Source organism: Salvelinus sp. IW2-2015, unplaced genomic scaffold (assembly GCF_002910315.2).
Source record: "Salvelinus sp. IW2-2015 unplaced genomic scaffold, ASM291031v2 Un_scaffold37, whole genome shotgun sequence".
NCBI classification, from domain to species: Eukaryota; Metazoa; Chordata; class Actinopteri; order Salmoniformes; family Salmonidae; genus Salvelinus; species Salvelinus sp. IW2-2015.
Window position 1 is genome coordinate 587,720 of NW_019942507.1, and position 16,995 is coordinate 604,714.

General features: G+C 43.0%; 1 protein-coding gene across 5 annotated transcripts in view; it reads left to right on the forward strand.

The window, feature by feature from the left end:
* The window catches only part of dnmt3ab (DNA (cytosine-5-)-methyltransferase 3 alpha b), a 79,693-nt gene that overhangs the window by 38,825 nt on the left and 23,873 nt on the right, over positions 1-16,995 (forward strand). For 4 of the 5 annotated variants that reach the window (XM_024135063.2, XM_024135066.2, XM_024135065.2 and 1 more), the window contains exons 5-6: positions 5,209-5,255; positions 6,092-6,238. In XM_024135063.2, coding sequence (XP_023990831.1) covers positions 5,209-5,255; positions 6,092-6,238 — 194 coding nt within the window. The remainder of the gene's footprint in view (positions 1-5,208; positions 5,256-6,091; positions 6,239-16,995) is intronic. The other variant, XM_024135068.2, reaches the window with a different exon arrangement.

Genomic DNA, 16,995 nt, shown 5'->3' on the forward strand with positions numbered 1-16,995 from the left:
CAATATAGTAAGGGGTGTAAAGCCATAACACATACGCTTTTCCAGCAGCAGACTATGATCAATAATGGCAAAAGCCGCACTGAAGTCTACCAAAACAGTTCCCACAATCTTTTCATCACCAATTTCTTTCAGCAAATCAGCAGTCATTTGGGTAAGTGCCGTGCTTGTTGAATGTGATCTGTTGTCAATTTGTTTACAGTAAAATAGCATTGTATCTGGTCAAACACAATTTTCCCAAAAGTTCACTAAGTAAACAGGCTGATTGGTTGGCTATTGGAGCCAGTAAAGAGGGATTTACTATTCTTGGGTAGTGGAATTACTTTTGCTTCCCTCCAGGCCCTGAGGGCACACACTTTCTAGTCAGCTTAGATTGAAGATATGGCAAATAGGAGTGGCAATATCATCCGCAATTATCCTCAGTAATTTTCTATCCAAGTTGTCAGACCCTGGTGGCTTGTCATTGTTGATAAACAACAATATTTTTTTCACCTCTTCCACACTCACTTTATGGAATTGAAATTACAATGTTTGTCTTGCATAATTTTATCAGTTATACTTGGATGTGTAGTGTCTGCGTTTGTTGTTGTCATGCTAATCTTGCCAATGAAAAAATCAATAAAGTAATTGGCAATATCAGTGGGTTTTGTGATGAATGAGCCATCTGATTCAATTAATAATGGAGCTGAGTTTGCCTTTTTGCCCAACATTTCAATTAAGGTGCTCCAAAGTTTTTACTATCATTCTTTATATAATTGATCTTTGTTTCATAGTATAGTTTCTTATTTTTATTCAGTTTAGTCACATGATTTCTCCATTTGCAGTACGTTTGCCAATTGGTTGTGCAGCCAGACTTATTTGCCATTCCTCTTGACTCATCCCTCTCAACCATACAATTTTTCAATTACTCATCAATCCACGGGGATTTAACAGTATTTACAGTCATTTTTTTAATGTGTGCATGCTGGAATAAGAAATTTCATAAATGTGTGAAGTGCAGCGTCTGGTTGCTCCTCATTACACACCACGGATCAACAAATATTCTTTACATCATCAACATATGAATCACAACTAAACTTATTTTATGACTTCTTATACACTATATTAGGCCCAGCCTTTGGGACTTTGGTTTTCCTAGATTGGCTACTATATTGTGATCTCTACATCCGATGGATTTGGATACTGCTTTAAAGCAAATTTCTGCAGCATTAGTAAAGATATGATCAATACATGTTGATGATTTCATTCCTGTGCTGTTTGTAACTACCCTGGTAGGTTGACTGATAACCTGAACCAGGTTGCAGATACTGGTTACAGTTTGAAGCTTTTTTAAAAAGTGGGCAGATTGATGAAAGCCAGTCAATATTTAAATCACCCAGAAAATATAAGTCTCTGTTGATATCACATACATTATCAAGCATTTCACACATATTATCCAGATACTGACTGTTAGCACTTGGTGGTCTATAGCAGCTTCCCACAATAATTGGCTTTAGGTGAGGCAGATGAACCTGTAGCCATGTTACTTCAACAGTATTTAACATGAGATCCTCTCTAAGTTTTACAGGAATGTGGTTCTGATTATAAACAGCAACACCTCCACCATTGGCATTTCTGTATTTTCTGTAGCCAAGATAATTCGGATGGACTCTATCATTCCTGTAGAATATGTCAAAGTTAATTGTAAAAGTGATTACACCAGAGAGCTACAGTAATATTTTAGCCGGCCCAACGATGGTAAAATAATTGGCTGCTTTTTGAAATCTTTCAGTGCTAGAATCAATTCTTTAAAATCAATTTTCAGAAGTTCTGAGCTAGCCCTCCTTATGTCGTTTCACCCGACATGGACTACGACAGCGTCAGCTCCCGGCAACTGTCGTAGAATGGTTGTAAGCAGCCTTGTAATGTCCTGTACCCGTGCTCCAGGATAGCACAGGGTTTTTGCCCCGGGAACCATGATGTTCCTTACGATAGAACTGCCGACGATGAAAGCTGCTGCTGAGGAGGTCAGGCTGCTCTTTCGCCTTGAGTGGTTTCGCAAACTCCTCGAGGACAGAGGGACGGTGGTGCCCGATGGACCCGAGCCAGCAGTAGTATCCATGGTGGATGATGAATGAGCCAGAGTCTCAAGACAGTCTCACTGTCTGTTGAAGGTGGGAGCTGAGGATCTGAACCCGAGGTAGAAGCCATCGGAGAGGGATCCGGAACAGAGGGCAAAGGCGCAGGTACCTCCGGTTACCTCCGAAGCCCCCAGGGAAGAACCCGCCGAAGTCTCTGGATCCAGGGCAGCGAAGCTGTTTCTAGTCTGTGTCCGGTCCGGGCTTAACATCTCCAAGGAGGCCCCCCTTGCCAGAGGATGCTGTTTTTGATTTCCACGGCGAGTGACATACAGTACATTCGGAAAGTATTCAGACCACTTCCCGTTTTCCATATTTTGTTACGTTACAGCCTTATTCTAAAATGGATTAAATCATATTTTTCCCTCATCAATTTACATACAATACCCAATAATGACAAGGAGAAAACAGGTTTTTATTAAATAAAAAAAATAAAAAACAGAAATACCTTATTCGCATAAGTATTCAGACCCTTTGCTATGAGATTCGAACTTGAGCTCAGGTGCATCCTGTTTCCATTGATCATATTTGAGATGTTTCTACAACTTGATTGGAGTCCACCTGTGGTAAATTCAATTGATTGGACATGATTTGGAAAGGCACACACCTGTCTATATAAGGTCCCACAGTTGACAGTGCATGTCAGAGCAAAAACCAAGCCATGAGGTTGAAGGAATTGTCCGTAGAGTTCCGAGACAGGATTGTGTCGAGGCACAGACCTGGGGAAGGTTACCAAAACATTTCTGCAGCATTGGTCCCCAAGAACACAGTGGCCTCCATCATTCTTAAATGGAAGAAGTTTGTAACCACCAAGACTCTTCCTATAGCTGGCCCGTCCGGCCAAACTGAGCTATCTGGGGAGAAGGGCCTTGGTCTGGGAGGTGACCAAGCACCCGATGGTCACTCTGAAAAAGCTCTGGAGTTCCTCTGTGGAGATGGGAGAACCTTCTAGAAGGACAACCATCTCTGCAACACCACCAATCAGGGCTTTATGGTAGAGTGGCCAGATGGAAGCCACTCCTCAGTAAGAGGCACATGACAGCCTGCTTGGAGTTTGCCAAAAGGCTTCTAAAGGACTCTGACCATGAGAAACAAGATTCTATGGTCTGATGAAACCAAGATTGAACTCTTTGACCTGAATGCAAAGTGTGAAGTCTGGAAGAAACCTGGCACCATCCCTACGGTGAAGCGTGGTGGTGGCAGCATCATGCTGTGGGGATGTTTTTCAGCGGCAGGGACTGGAAGACTAGTCAGGATCGAGCGAAAGATGAACGGAGAAAAGTACAGAGAGCAACTTGTTTGTGTTTTTTTAACCACCCTTTTCTCCCCAATTTCTATCTTGTCTCATCGCTGCAACTCCCCAACTGCCTCGGGAGGCAAAGGTCGAGTCATGCGTCCTCCGAAACATGACCACCAAAGCGTACTTCTTAACACCCACCGGCTTAACCCGGAAGCCAGCCCTATGGGACTCCTGATCACGGCCGGGTTGTGATAAAGCATGGGATCGAACCCGGGTCTGTAGTGACCCAATCTAGCAATGTGATGCAGTGCCTTAGACCGCTGCGCACTCGGGAGGCCCCAGTACAGAGAGATCCTTGATGAAAACCTGCTACAGTGCACTCAGGACCTCAGACTGGGGTGAAGGTTCACCTTCCAACCCCTAAGCACACAGCCAAGTCAATGCAGGAGTGGCTGAAACTAACTGCAGCTCTTTGTTAAGTCTCTGAATTCTGTCGCCCATAGTTTTCCCTGATCTGGTAACCTAACCAGATAAAACTCCAGAACTTGTACGGTATGACTTGATTAATCTGTTGTTAAAAGGGCTATGATGTGACCAGAGTTTTTCTAATCAGGTCTTAAAGAAAAGCTAGAAAAACTCATGTCCTTGTGGAGGATGAAAACCCTGTCAAACTGCAGAAATCTTGTACTTGTTCATATTAATTATATTTTAAAGAAGGACTAGAGGAATTTCTTATACACAGACACAGAAAAGCAACACGATTGGACAATAAAACCCACAGGGCTGAGCTAGCTTTATTCAGGTTTGCATTGTGTAGTCCTGCCCTATGCAACTAAAAGCCTAATAAAAAATGTACTCACAGTCAATGTCAGCTATTTTGTTTATTCATTAATTCCAGTTAATAATTGTGGATTAAAAAAGTCTAGGTAGCCTAGTCAGCCCGAGTTTGAATACAAATCAAATGGATCCCATTCACGTTTTCTCACAAACAAATGGGCTATAAATACACAACGTTACTGCTTCGTTTACCCTGGCCAGAGGGACAGGGTGCCTAGTAGGCTAGACTATGCAACTGCTGTTGTTAGTAGCCTTCAGTTGATCAGACTGAAAAATAGTCTAGTTTCCATGCAATACAGCATGTCAGATCGCTTGTGTTTAGGTATATAGGCTGCTACATTTATGTAAGACTTTTTGCTTGTGTCTGTCGGGAGTGATGTGTTATCGCGCTACAGAGATGTTCAGTTACCTCTGGTTTTATTTCCTACCTGTCAGTTAATGGATTAATGTTTGGCCTGAGAGTCTGAATCAGAGAAAATGAAGGTCATCCTCAGGGGCCATGGCCATTGTCTCCAGAGTCCAGACAGCTACGTCATTCTGACACGTCTAACATCCCTGAGACAATAGAGCCATGCGGGGTGAATAGACTTCTAACCCGGTCGGCAGACATTGATATCAGGTGCTAAGGTGACAGGCAATTGTGACTAGCTAGCCCACAGGTGACTAGCTACAGGTCAGGTAGAACTCTTATGAATGATTGAGGTGAACATTGCTCTTGTGTGGCTGACTCGCTGTGTTTTTCTCCAGAGGTTAAACTACTGTGACTATCTAGCCTTGAGGTGTGACTTGCCTACAGGTAGACTCCTATGAATGATTGAGGGGATCCATTGGTCCCGTGTGGCTGATTCGCTGTGTTTTTCTCGCCAGATGCTAAGGTGACTATAGCTACTGTGACTGTAGTCTCTGTCGTCTCATAGCTGCTGAGGCTGGGCCAGCGAGACGACTGTGACTATTGGCTAGGCCAAAGGTACACTATTGAATGATTGCTCCTATGTGACTCACTGTGTTTCCCTCTAGATGTGGAGCAGAAGGAGGAGGATGGAGAGGATACAACCAAGAACGAGGTACGTCACCCACTGTCTTCATTCTGCCGTGTTGTGTAACGTCGTCAGTCAATCGGTCAATCAATGGTTCGGTCTCTGTAGGTGTGTCGATTCTCCACCTTTCTCGGGAAGTGTGGACTTGTACAGTTGCTTAGCTTTTGGCGTGGATTTAACGATGGTGGAAACGCCCTCCGGTCAGTGCTTACATCAAGTCTGCTTGATGGGGAGTGTCGAAGTAGAGGCTCCTGGAAGAGGCCTCAGTCAGGGCCTTCGTTAGGACGGACCACATGTTCGGGGATGGTGATGCTGGACTAGGGGGAAGGTTTTCTTTTAGTAGATGATTTGTATAATATCACGGCCTCTTGGACTTGTGAAATGGTACCTAATGGAGTATAGATCTGACATATCAAATACACTTGGTGCCCAGTCCGACACGGAAGGTCCTCGCGTTGGTCGATGGCGTCAGCAGGCTCGCCACGCCAGGCTGTGATTGGTTGAGACTGTAGCGGGTTGCCACGGCTCTGGAAGAGGCAGTTTGTGCTCCTTGCTCCGTGCTCCTTGTGCTCCAGTTGCACATGGTCTGCATTGGGCTACAGTTTTGTGAAAGAGTCATCATCTCTTTCTGGAGCACACACCTCATCCCTCCACACCCCCAAAAAAGAAAAATAGCAAAGAATTGCTACTCCGCCTAGCAACCGTATTAGCCAGCAGTTTCAGCAGTGATAGCATGAAACTTTGCCTGCGTCATCTTCCTCCCTCTGCAAACATGCAAAATCTTAGCAGAGCAAACAAACATCAAACTAATACGTTAGTTCATTTCTTTCTTTTGGTTTTCTTCTTTGTATCCCTTTAAACAGGGAGTTGGAGGCCCTGGGACAGGCAGGCTGCGTGGCTCCGTCAGTCTGCGTCAGAGGCCCATGCCCAGAGTAACCTTCCAGGCCGGTGACCCATATTACATTAGCAAGAGGACCAGGGAGGAGTGGCTGGCTAAATGGAAGATGGAGGTGAGTACAGTGCCACCCACCGGCTGGCTGTCTCGCCACTGTCTCAGGCAGGCTTTGACTCTTAGGGGTGCCCAAACTGCCCATTGTGTCTTGGGGATGCCTGATGTTGATATTTTTTACAGTTGTGGGGCTTATGCGTGGGCTCTAGAGCTGACCACAAAGATTTCTTATGGGGATGATTGGTTCCCAGTCCTCTCTAGCCATCCTGTTATTCAAACCTGGTCTCAGGGATTACAGATGGTTCAGAGCTGCCTGTCTGTTAGGGTTAGCAAGAGTCCAATAGACAGGGCATTCATAGCCAAGTGGACCGGAATTTGTTGGGTGCTTTCACAGCCAAGTGTATTTGATGGGTCATTTGATTTATCATAGAGGTACCATTTATTTCATTGGCTTTGTAGGGTGTTTGATTCTCCTGGAGTTTCCTTCCTGTCTTTGTAGAGCCTACTTCAGTGCACCATTGTTGACCAATGATAAATGACCACTAATTGTTGTTGCTCACTCGCGTTTTCTGTTGCCTCGGTTTAGTTCCCACTATACAGCCCAAAGTCACGTTATAGTCATGGTCCAAGCTATGAACTTGCACCAGTCAGAGACTAATCTAGCCTCCACCTAAATCCAAACTCATTTGAAGTTTATTTGCCATGTAATAAGCTAATTGTAAATCTTACTCACCGGTAAGAATCTAAACTAAGGAGAGCAAACCAATAAGATCATTTACAAGATCGTTCTTACCACATTTGCACACACTGTATATAGATATTTTCTATTGTGTTATTGACTGTACGTTTTGTTTATCCCATGTGTATCTCTGTGTTGTTTGTGCCGCACTGCTTTGCTTTATCTCGGCGAAGTCGCAGTTGTAAACCAGGCCTACCTGGTTAAATAAAGGTGAAATAAAAAATATATAAAAAATATATTGTGACTAAAAAGCAAGTTCTTCCATTGTTACAACCACTTCAATATGCACTGAGTGTACAAAGCATTAGGAACATCTTCCTAATATTGAGTTGCACCCTCTTTTTGCCCTCAGAACAGCCTCAATTTGTCAGGGCATGGACTCTACAAGGTGCTGAAGGTGTTCCACAGGGATGCTGGCCCATGTCGACTCCAATGCTTCCCACAGTTGTGTCAAGTTGGCTGGATGTCCTTTGCGTGGTGGACCATTCTTGATACACGCGGGAAACTGTAGAGTGTGAAAAACCCAGTACCGTTGCAGTTCTTGACCCACTCAAACACATTTTTTGATGCACATCACGCACAACAGAAAAACGAGAAGAAAAAAAACATAGCTATAGCTAGCTATATGCTCTCTTGGGTAAATAAATTAAACTAGCTCCAGTATGCTAATCTTTTTGAGTGTGAGTTGTATTATACTGGACTGGAATTACCCACATAGTTCAAACCATGATAGAGCGGAAGAAGAGAACATGTGATTCTGGTGCAGCACATGCGGCCTACATGGTTAGAAGTATAGGCTAGCGAATGTTATTTTAATTTTGAAATATAATAGGACCTATTTCTATAATTAGCAGGCTGACACATATATACCTTTCATAATATTTCCCCTCGTGTTATTAGCATACCTCCTCTTTCTCTCTCTTGTTGCTGCATTCCTTCCTCGCTTTCAACTGTTAAACGATATAAGTTTCGTTGTCCTTATCTTCATCATTCCAATGGCATCCTTGAATTTTATAGGACTAGAATTAGATGCAGAAGGCTTTCACTTCTCTTCACAATGATTGAGTGGTTATGGTCTGAATAAATAACTGCTATAGCCTACCGCCATCTCGCGTTCCCTTGACTTTCAAACTACCCGTGAGTTCTATTGGCTGCTGGATTTAACATTCAGCGAACAAGAGCTTGCGTTCCTCTTCGAATAGTCTATAGGTATAAGAAATGCAAAAAAATCATGTTCAGCAAGCTATTCTTTTTTTTCTTTTTTTCTTTTTTTCACCTTTATTTAACCAGGTAGGCTAGTTGAGAACAAGTTCTCATTTGCAACTGCGACCTGGCCAAGATAAAGCAAAGCAGTTCGACACATACAACAACACAGAGTTACACATGAAATAAACAAACATACAGTCAATAATACAGTAGAAAAAGTCTATATACAGTATGTGCAAATGAGGTAGGGTAAGGGAGGTAAGGCAATAAATAGGCCATGGTGGCGAAGTAATCACAATATAGCAACTAAACACTGGAATGGTAGATGTGCAGAAGATGAATGTGCAAGTAGAGATACTGGGGTGCAAAGAGCAAGATAAATAAATAAATACAGTATGGGGATGAGGTAGTTGGATGGGCTATATACAGGTGCAGTGATCTGTGAGCTGCTCTGACAGCTGGTGATTAAAGCTAGTGAGGGAGATATGAGTCTCCAGCTTCAGTGATTTTTGTAGTTCGTTCCAGTCATTGGCAGCAGAGAACTGGAAGGAAAGGCGGCCAAAGTAAGAATTGGCTTTGGGGGTGACTAGTGAGATATACCTGCTGGAGCGCGTGCTACGGGTGGGTGCTGCTATGGTGACCAGTGAGCTGAGAAAAGGCGGGGCTTTACCTAGCAGAGACTTGTAGATGACCTGGAGCCAGTGGGTTTGGCAACGAGTATGAAGCGATTCTAGTCTAGCTTTTCCTGCATGGGACTTCAAGAGCTAAGGAGTGTTTAAGGAGGCCCGCAGAGCACCGGTGATTGCGCAAGAGACAGAGGCTAGAAGTTAAACGCTTATTATGCGTAACCCATCATTAGTTTGCTAAATATAAGGCTAATACTACCTTGAATGTATTACCTAAAAGAGGTAGGCTAGGATATCTATATATAGGGCTATATATCAATCTAGAACAGGATCATCTATTTTGAATGGAGTTGACGGAGAGATAGAAAGACTGCGAGAGTGCTAGAACATGCAATGATAGGCTGTTTCACTGCAGCTGCAATAAAACAATCTTTACAATTAAAAAAAAAGGTGACCCCCAAAAGCCAGATGGAGATGGGTAAATTAGACGCGCATTCTGTCTTTATATTACTGTAGCATAAGCTACGCTGCAGCAAATGTAGGCCTGTCTGTCACAAGAAAAAAAGCTACCACGATGACATGATTGGTCTACATGCATTGTGAACTGCGCTCCGTACTGAGATGGTCTGTCCCCACCCTGAGTGTTGATTCATCAAGCCAGATTGAGACATTGCATGTAATTTAACAGTTCCATTTCACGCCATGCTGTTCATAGAAATAATTGATTATAATTGACCGGTTTCTCGCAGTTATTTATCTCGGGAGAAGAGAGTTGTTTTGGGCAGCAAACGGCGTTGGGTCTCAGTAGCCGGGTTCCCGCCATTCAACCCTAATCTACACTGATTGAAGTGGATTTAACAGGTGACATCAATAAGGGATCATAGCTTTCTCCTGGATTCACCTGTTCAGTCTATGTCATGGAAAGAGCAGGTGTTCCTAATGTTTTGTACACTCAGTGTAGGTAATATCGCAGTCGTGTGGTACACCCCTATAATAGGCTATTGCATTTGTATTTATTTAAACATGCCTCCTCCTGAATGTGACTACACAGCATCCTACTAACCCGATGTGACAATGTACTCTACAGCTTGTTCAGGTTCTGTGTTTCAGATCATTCATAACTCGTTCCCAAAACGATATGTCGTAAATCCTTGTAAATGTCTCTCTCTCAATTTAATTCAGGGCTTTGTTGGCATGGGAAACATATGTTTACATTGCCAACGCAAGTGAAATAGATAATAAATCAAATAAAAAAGGAACACTAAACATTGCACTCACAAAAGTTCCAAAGGAATAGAGACATTTCAAATGTCATATTTTGGCAATATACAGTGTTGTAACAATGTGCAAATAGTTAAAGTACAAAAGGGAAAATAAATAAACATAAATATGGGTTGTATTTACAATGGTGTTTGTTCTTCACGCTCTCTCTCCCTCCCCCCTCCTCCTTCACATCAGGAACATGTAGGGATTGTGTGATTTCATTTCAGATCATGCATAACTTGTTCCAAAAACAATGTCATAAATCCTTGTAAAATGTATCCTTGTAAATCACTCTCTCTCTATCTCTCTCTCTTGCTCTCTTTCTTTCTTTCTTTCTTTCTTTCTTTCTTTCTCTCTCTCTCCTCTCTCTTTCCTCTCTCTCTCTCATCCGTTCTCTCTCTCTCTCTATCAATCTCTCTCTCTCCTCTCTTCTCTCTCTCCTCTCGTCTCTCCATCTCTCTCTCTCTCTCGTCTCTCGCACGTCTCTCTCTCTCTCTCTCTCCATCTCTCTCTCTCTCTCTACGCAGCTCCTCTCTCTCTCCTCCACCCTCCTCCTCTCTCTCCTCTCCTCCTCTCTCTCATCTGTCTCTCTCGTCTGTCTCTCTCTGTTTCTCCTCTCTCCCCATCCCTCTCCTCTCTCTTTACCTCTCTCCCCCCTTCCTTCCTCCCTCCCTCCCTCCCTCACTTCTTCATGTCAGGAACATGTAGTGAGACGACTCACTGTTACATAATGAGTGGCTGTGTCCATGGCAACAAGATGGGACCTACCATTCTGTCTCCTCCCCTCCCTCCAGTACTCAGTTCTGCCATTGGAGCAGGCTTGGGGAGAACCCATAAAAGTGTCTGGTGGGGGGAAATATTGGCAAATTAGCAGGACATGCTGGGGTCTCACGAGTGAAATGCCGTAAAGAACCAGAGAAACAGGCAGCTGGGGCTAGGCAACTCAAGAGGCTGTTTTTCTTTCACCTAAAGGATTTAAAAATCACAAGATGACATAAGAGGACACTGCACATAAATACGCATGTGTAAGAAGAAATAGTCAGTATTTCGTTATTGAGAACATTACATTTTTTGGGGTGATATAATTCCAAAAGGATGCATTTGTAGTGGTGGCATTGCAGCCCTGTGCTCAGGACTTAACAGAGAAGGTAAAGAAGCTTGCAGGTTTGACTGTGTTGTTGCTGCTGGGGACAGGGCATCAGGTTCACTGTGCTGCTAGAGCTGACGGGGGAAGGAGGAGGAGAGGAAGAGGATATTTCTTAACTGAAAGGGTTAGCTTAAAGGGGAAGAATCCCTTTCTGCTCTCTTCTTCCGCTTTCGCAGAGAGAGAGAGAGAGAGAGAGAGAAACGATCACTCGTTTTATGTGCCTTTCGTTGTGTTATACAGTGGACTTTTCTCTCCTTCCTCCCACCCCTCATTCTTCTCCTAACCCCTCCCCCAGCCCCAGCTATGGAAATGAACTCTGTGAAGATGAGGTTTGCTGCAAATTTCCAGCCCTGCTTGCAAGACAGCCTCTTGGCTCTCCGCCAACATTTTGCAAGTCCTCTCTAGCCAACCAGAATTCCTGTCGGCAGTCACCTGACCCTGAATTCCCAGACAAAGAAATGTTCATGCTTCTTTCTCTTCTTTTTTTTGAGCGATCTCCTCTACCCCGAGTGGGGGGTAAAAAATTGCAGCCCTACATTGGATTAAAAGGGTCGTGTGTTGGCGTGTATGGGTATGTGCATTGCATTATTTGTTCGATAACATGGTGGTGGTTAGTGTGCATGAGAGATTAGCCCGTGTACAGCGAGGGGAATATGCTGATTTAAGGTATTTCCACGAGAGACCATCTGCTCTCCCTCAGCAGCTTAAAGGGAAACCGTCACTTAAAAAAAAGGAAAGTGAGAGCACAGTGATTTGCAGAAGTGCTGAGGAAAAAGTGCTCATGCTTGAAAAAAGTTTTTTGAGACGGGAAGAACGTGATCCAGAGCGGTGTTTGTGCAGAAGGTGTTTCCTGTTTCACAGCAGTGGCACTAAGAGTTATTTCTGTTTTAACAGCAGTGGCAGTAAGAGTTAGTTATTTCTGTTTAACACGCAGTAGCAGTAAGAGTTAGTTATTTCTGTTTAACAGCAGTGGCAGTAAGAGTTAGTTATTTGGCCAGCAGCCTCTCTGAGTTTAGTAATTGCTGTTTAGCCAGTTCTGATGGCCTTGAATTTAAAGTCTAGTTTTTGCATGTCTCTCGGTCCCTGCTATTGATGACCTATGTACTGACCCGCCTTCTGAGTGGTTAGCGGGACCGTTGTGAACGGCAGTGGCTTCGGGTGGTTTGTTGTCTTGATGATATTTTTGGGCCTTCCATGTGTGGACATAGGGTGCTGTAGGTATCCTGGAGGGCAGGCAGTTTTCCCCCGGATGCGTTGTTGCAGACTGAACCACCTCTGGAGAGCCTTGCGTGGAGGGCGGCTGCAGTTGCCATACCAGCCAGTGATTACAGCCCGACATGATGCTCTCAATTGTGCATCTGTAAAAGTTGTCAGAGGTTTTTGCGTGTCAGCCACATTTCTTCAGCCCCTGAGGTTTGAAGATCGCTGTTGCCACCTTCTTTCACCACACTGTCTAGTGTGGTGGAAACATTTTCAGTTTTTCCTAGGTGAATGGGTACGTCGGAGGAACTTGAAATTTCCACCTCTCCGCTACTGTCCCTTCGATGTGAGATTAGGAGGTGCGCCCTCTGCTGTTCCTGAAGTCCCGAGATTTCATCTCCTCTTTGTTTTTGTTGACGTTGAGTGAGAGGTGTTTTCCTGACACCACACTCCAGAGCCCTCACCCTCCTCCATGTAGGCTGTCTCGTCATTCGTTGGGTAATTCAATTCCTACTACTGTTGTCTCGTTCTGGGGCTGAGGATGCACCCTTGTGGGGCCCCAATAATGTACATATACACCGAACGCAATCTGAATAAATATACAGTAGTCTATTTGAAAGAGAAAATAAGGCAACATAGGGCAACAATGGAAACTATTTAAAACTATACTGAACCAAAAAATATTAAAACACAACATTGCAACATTTTAAGATTTGAGCTGAAGGTTTAAATTTACTGTTCTATAAGGAAATCAGTTAATTTAAATAAAATTAGGCCTTATCTACAGATTTCACTGACTGAATTACAGATCGTCACCGCATCTCTCAGGAAATTGTTCATTACGCATACCTGTCCCTAACTCCCATTGATTACTATTTGATATATATATGTGCCCTTTTGTTCCTTGGGCTGTTCGATTATTGTTACTATGGTCTGTTGGTGCGTCGTGATACCTGCTGTGTTGCGTTTTGGGCTGGGCTATTCCGTCACCTTGTGGACCTGCGCAGATGATTACGGGTTCGTCACCGTGTGATATCAGTTGAGTCAGGGAATGCTGCCGTTGTGTTTTTTTATTCGAGGTACTCCTCCTCTTTTGTTTGGGTTTCAACCCTGTGTTTTTTGTACGTGTTTTGTTGGTTCTTCGTCCCCGTGCCTTTACATAGCATTGCCGTATTGGGGTTATAATTAAAAAAAACTTTTCCGCATCTGCGTTCTGTTCTCCGGAAATCTCTCCTACCAATGTGACACAGATATGCATTGCTAGGTCACAGGTTAACTTCTTTAAAAGATAAGGGCATGGATCAGAAAATAGTCAGTATCTTATGTGCCACTATTTGCCTCATGCAGCGTGAACATTTCCTTCCCACATAGAGTTGACCAGGGCTTGATTGGTGGGCCTGTGGATGTTGTCCCAACTCCTCTTCCATGGTGGTGCAAGTTGCTGGATATTGGCGGCGGAACTGACTGAATTTCAGCGCTGTCGTACACGTAAAGATCCAGAGCATCCAAATGCTCAAATGGTGGACATTCTGGTGAGTATGCAGGGCCATGGAAGAAACTGGGACATTATTCAACCTCCAGGAATTTTTGGTGTTCAGATCCCTTTTGCGACATGGGACGAGACTTATCATCGCTAAAACTGTGAGGTGTGGCAGAAATGACTGGGCACACAATGGACTCAGGCTCTCGTTCACAGTATCTCTGTTGCATTCAAATTGCCAATCATATAAAATTTCACATTTGTGTTCATTTCTACCGTAGCTTCGCCTTGCCACTACCATAACCCCACGCCACCATGGTGCACTGTTCATAACGTAGACATGCAGCAAACCGCTGAACCCACACATTGTCTACGGTTGTGAGGCCTTGGTTGGACGTACTGACAAAAATCTCTTAAAACAACGTTTTTGGAGCACTTATAGTAGAGAAAATGAACATACAATATAATTTTCAGTCAGCATGGCAATTGCCGATCCTCAAAACTTGAACATGCTTTGTTAGCATCTGTTAGTGTGTGAGACAAAACAGCACATTTTAAGAGGTTCCTTTTATTGGCCCAGCCCGATGCACCTGTTGTATATGATCGCGCCGTTTTAAATCAGCTTCTTGATTGCCAGACCATATCAGGTGGATGTTCATCTTTGGCAAAGGAAATGCTCAATAAGGAATTGGAAAATACACATTTGTCACAACATTCCTGGGATCTTTTATTTCAGTCACAAAAACATGGGACCAACACTTTAAATATTTGTTCTTCAGTGTACTCGTCTTTACTGGTCGTGTGTGATTGCAGATTGGGGTTAGTTTAATTGGTGAAAAAGCCCCCTCCATTCCGGTGACTTGACCCTGACTGTTGACATGTCCGAGACACAATAGAAGGGAAACTTCGCACGTCTTTGTAGGTTCTGTACACCATGTACCCCCAGCGCAACTACATGGTGATTAACGCAAGTCAGGCAAAAGAACTGACCTTACTCATTCCAGTAGACTGGCTCTGTTACAGTTTACTCCGTGTATGTTGTACTGTTACACCAACGGCTATGCTTTTTTCTTACTTTACACCAAGGGCTATTGTTTATTAACTGTTCAGGTAACTGCAGTTGTTACTACAAAAGTATAAAGAGCCCAGCTTTCATGTCTACACCGTGTTACCAGTTATAAATAACTAAAGGCTGACCTAGTATTTGTCTCACACAACGTCCTCCTACACAACTGCACATTTTTGTCTTGCTCTGAAGTATATATATCTGTGTACTAATATTGACAATGGGTTGTGTTTGCAAGCTATAGACACAACAATCGTTTTTTTCCACACATTCGAAGAATCAACGGAGTATTCCCGGAGAGATGTGAAGTAGCATTCTAGGTTCCAGACGTCAGGTTCAGTCCAGAAGATCCTGAAATGTGATTCCAGAAAGCTGCTTTCAGGCTGGAAATGAACCCTATAAACTGCTATAACACACAGATTTTTAAGAGAGCCATAAACCACGTATGTAGCAATTGGCAATAGATTCATTAGCTCAGATCTTTGCCATTTATGCCCGACAAATGGCTGTGTTATTTATTACTGACCCGGGTCACCCCCCCCCCCTCACAGCGGGTCACAACATCCAGGAAAGACCCACCTGGGTCCCCATTTGTTATTAGCGCCTTTTAGAGACAATTACGAATAATACAGGGTCAGTCATGGAATATAATAAACATAGTTTCGCAATGAATCCACAAGTGGCATTCTTTTCTTTTTAAAACGGCCTCCTGAGGAGCTTGGTTTAAATGGCTTTTTAAAAAAATAACTGAAAAGCTTTTTTAATCTCTTGAAAAGGGTTTTCCAATTCCCGACATTTTACCATGTAAATGTTTAAAGCCATTCAAGGTATGCGATTAATCGAGGAAAAAAAATAAAATCCATACCCAATATTCTATAGATCTATAGAATACAACAGTCTACAAACAAAGAAGGTAAGAAGAGTGATTAGGGAAAAGTTTATTCTGGTTTTGTGTTTTTTTTAAGGTTAACTACCACTTGATAACACATGGGATGGGGGGGTGAGGGTCGTGGGCCCTTAGTTTCTGTAGTGAACCTTCTCCCAGTTCCCACTCAGCCGGTTAGTATTCAATCACACCAATTCAAAAACTGCCCAGCTGCAACTAATAATGTCAGAACATGTATAATGTATGTATAAACTATTTTCAAATCTATATAGATGTGTGATGCGAACAAAGATATGGTGTGATCGTGTAGTACATACACATGCAATGTGTTTGTTATAAGCATGTAGTTATCTAAACAGAAAAAAAAAAAAAAAAAAAAATGACTAAACACAAGTGATTAACACATTTACAGGTAAGAACATAACTCTGACTCCCACTGCTGTTTTAACAGAAAAACTAACTCTTTACTGCCACTTGCTGTTAAAAAGAAATAAAACTCTTTACTGCCACTGCTGTTAAACAGGAAATAACCTCTTACGTGCGCACCTTGCGTGTTAACAGAAATAAGACTAACCTTCTTACTGCCACTGGGTGACGTGTTAAATCAGAAATAACTCAACTCTTTACTGCACTGCATGTTTTAAACAGAATAACTAACTCTTACCGCCATGCGTGTATTAAACAGGAAAATAACCTTAACTCTTACCACCACTGCGTGTTAAACAGAAAAATTAACCTAACTCTTACTGCCACCACGTGTGTAACAGAAATAAACTAACTCTTACTGCACTGCGTGTATAAACAGAGACAGAAATAAACTACTCTTACTGCCACTGCGTTGTTAAACAGAAATAACTAACTCTTACTGCCAGCTGCGTGGATTAAACAGAACATAACTAACTCTTACTGCCACTGTGTATGTTAAACAGAATAACTACTCTACTTGCCACTAAACGGTGTTAAACAGCAATAACTAACTCTTACTGACCACTGTCGTGGTTAACAGAAATTAACTAAGCTCTTTACTGCACTGCCTGTTAAACGAAATAACTAACTCTTACATGCCAACTGCGTGTTAAACCGAATAACTAACTCTTCTACTGCCACCTGCCCGTGTAAACAGAAATAAACTAATTTACTTCCACTTGCGTGTGTTTAACAGAAATAACTAACCTCTTACTGCCACTGGTCGGTGTTTTACACAG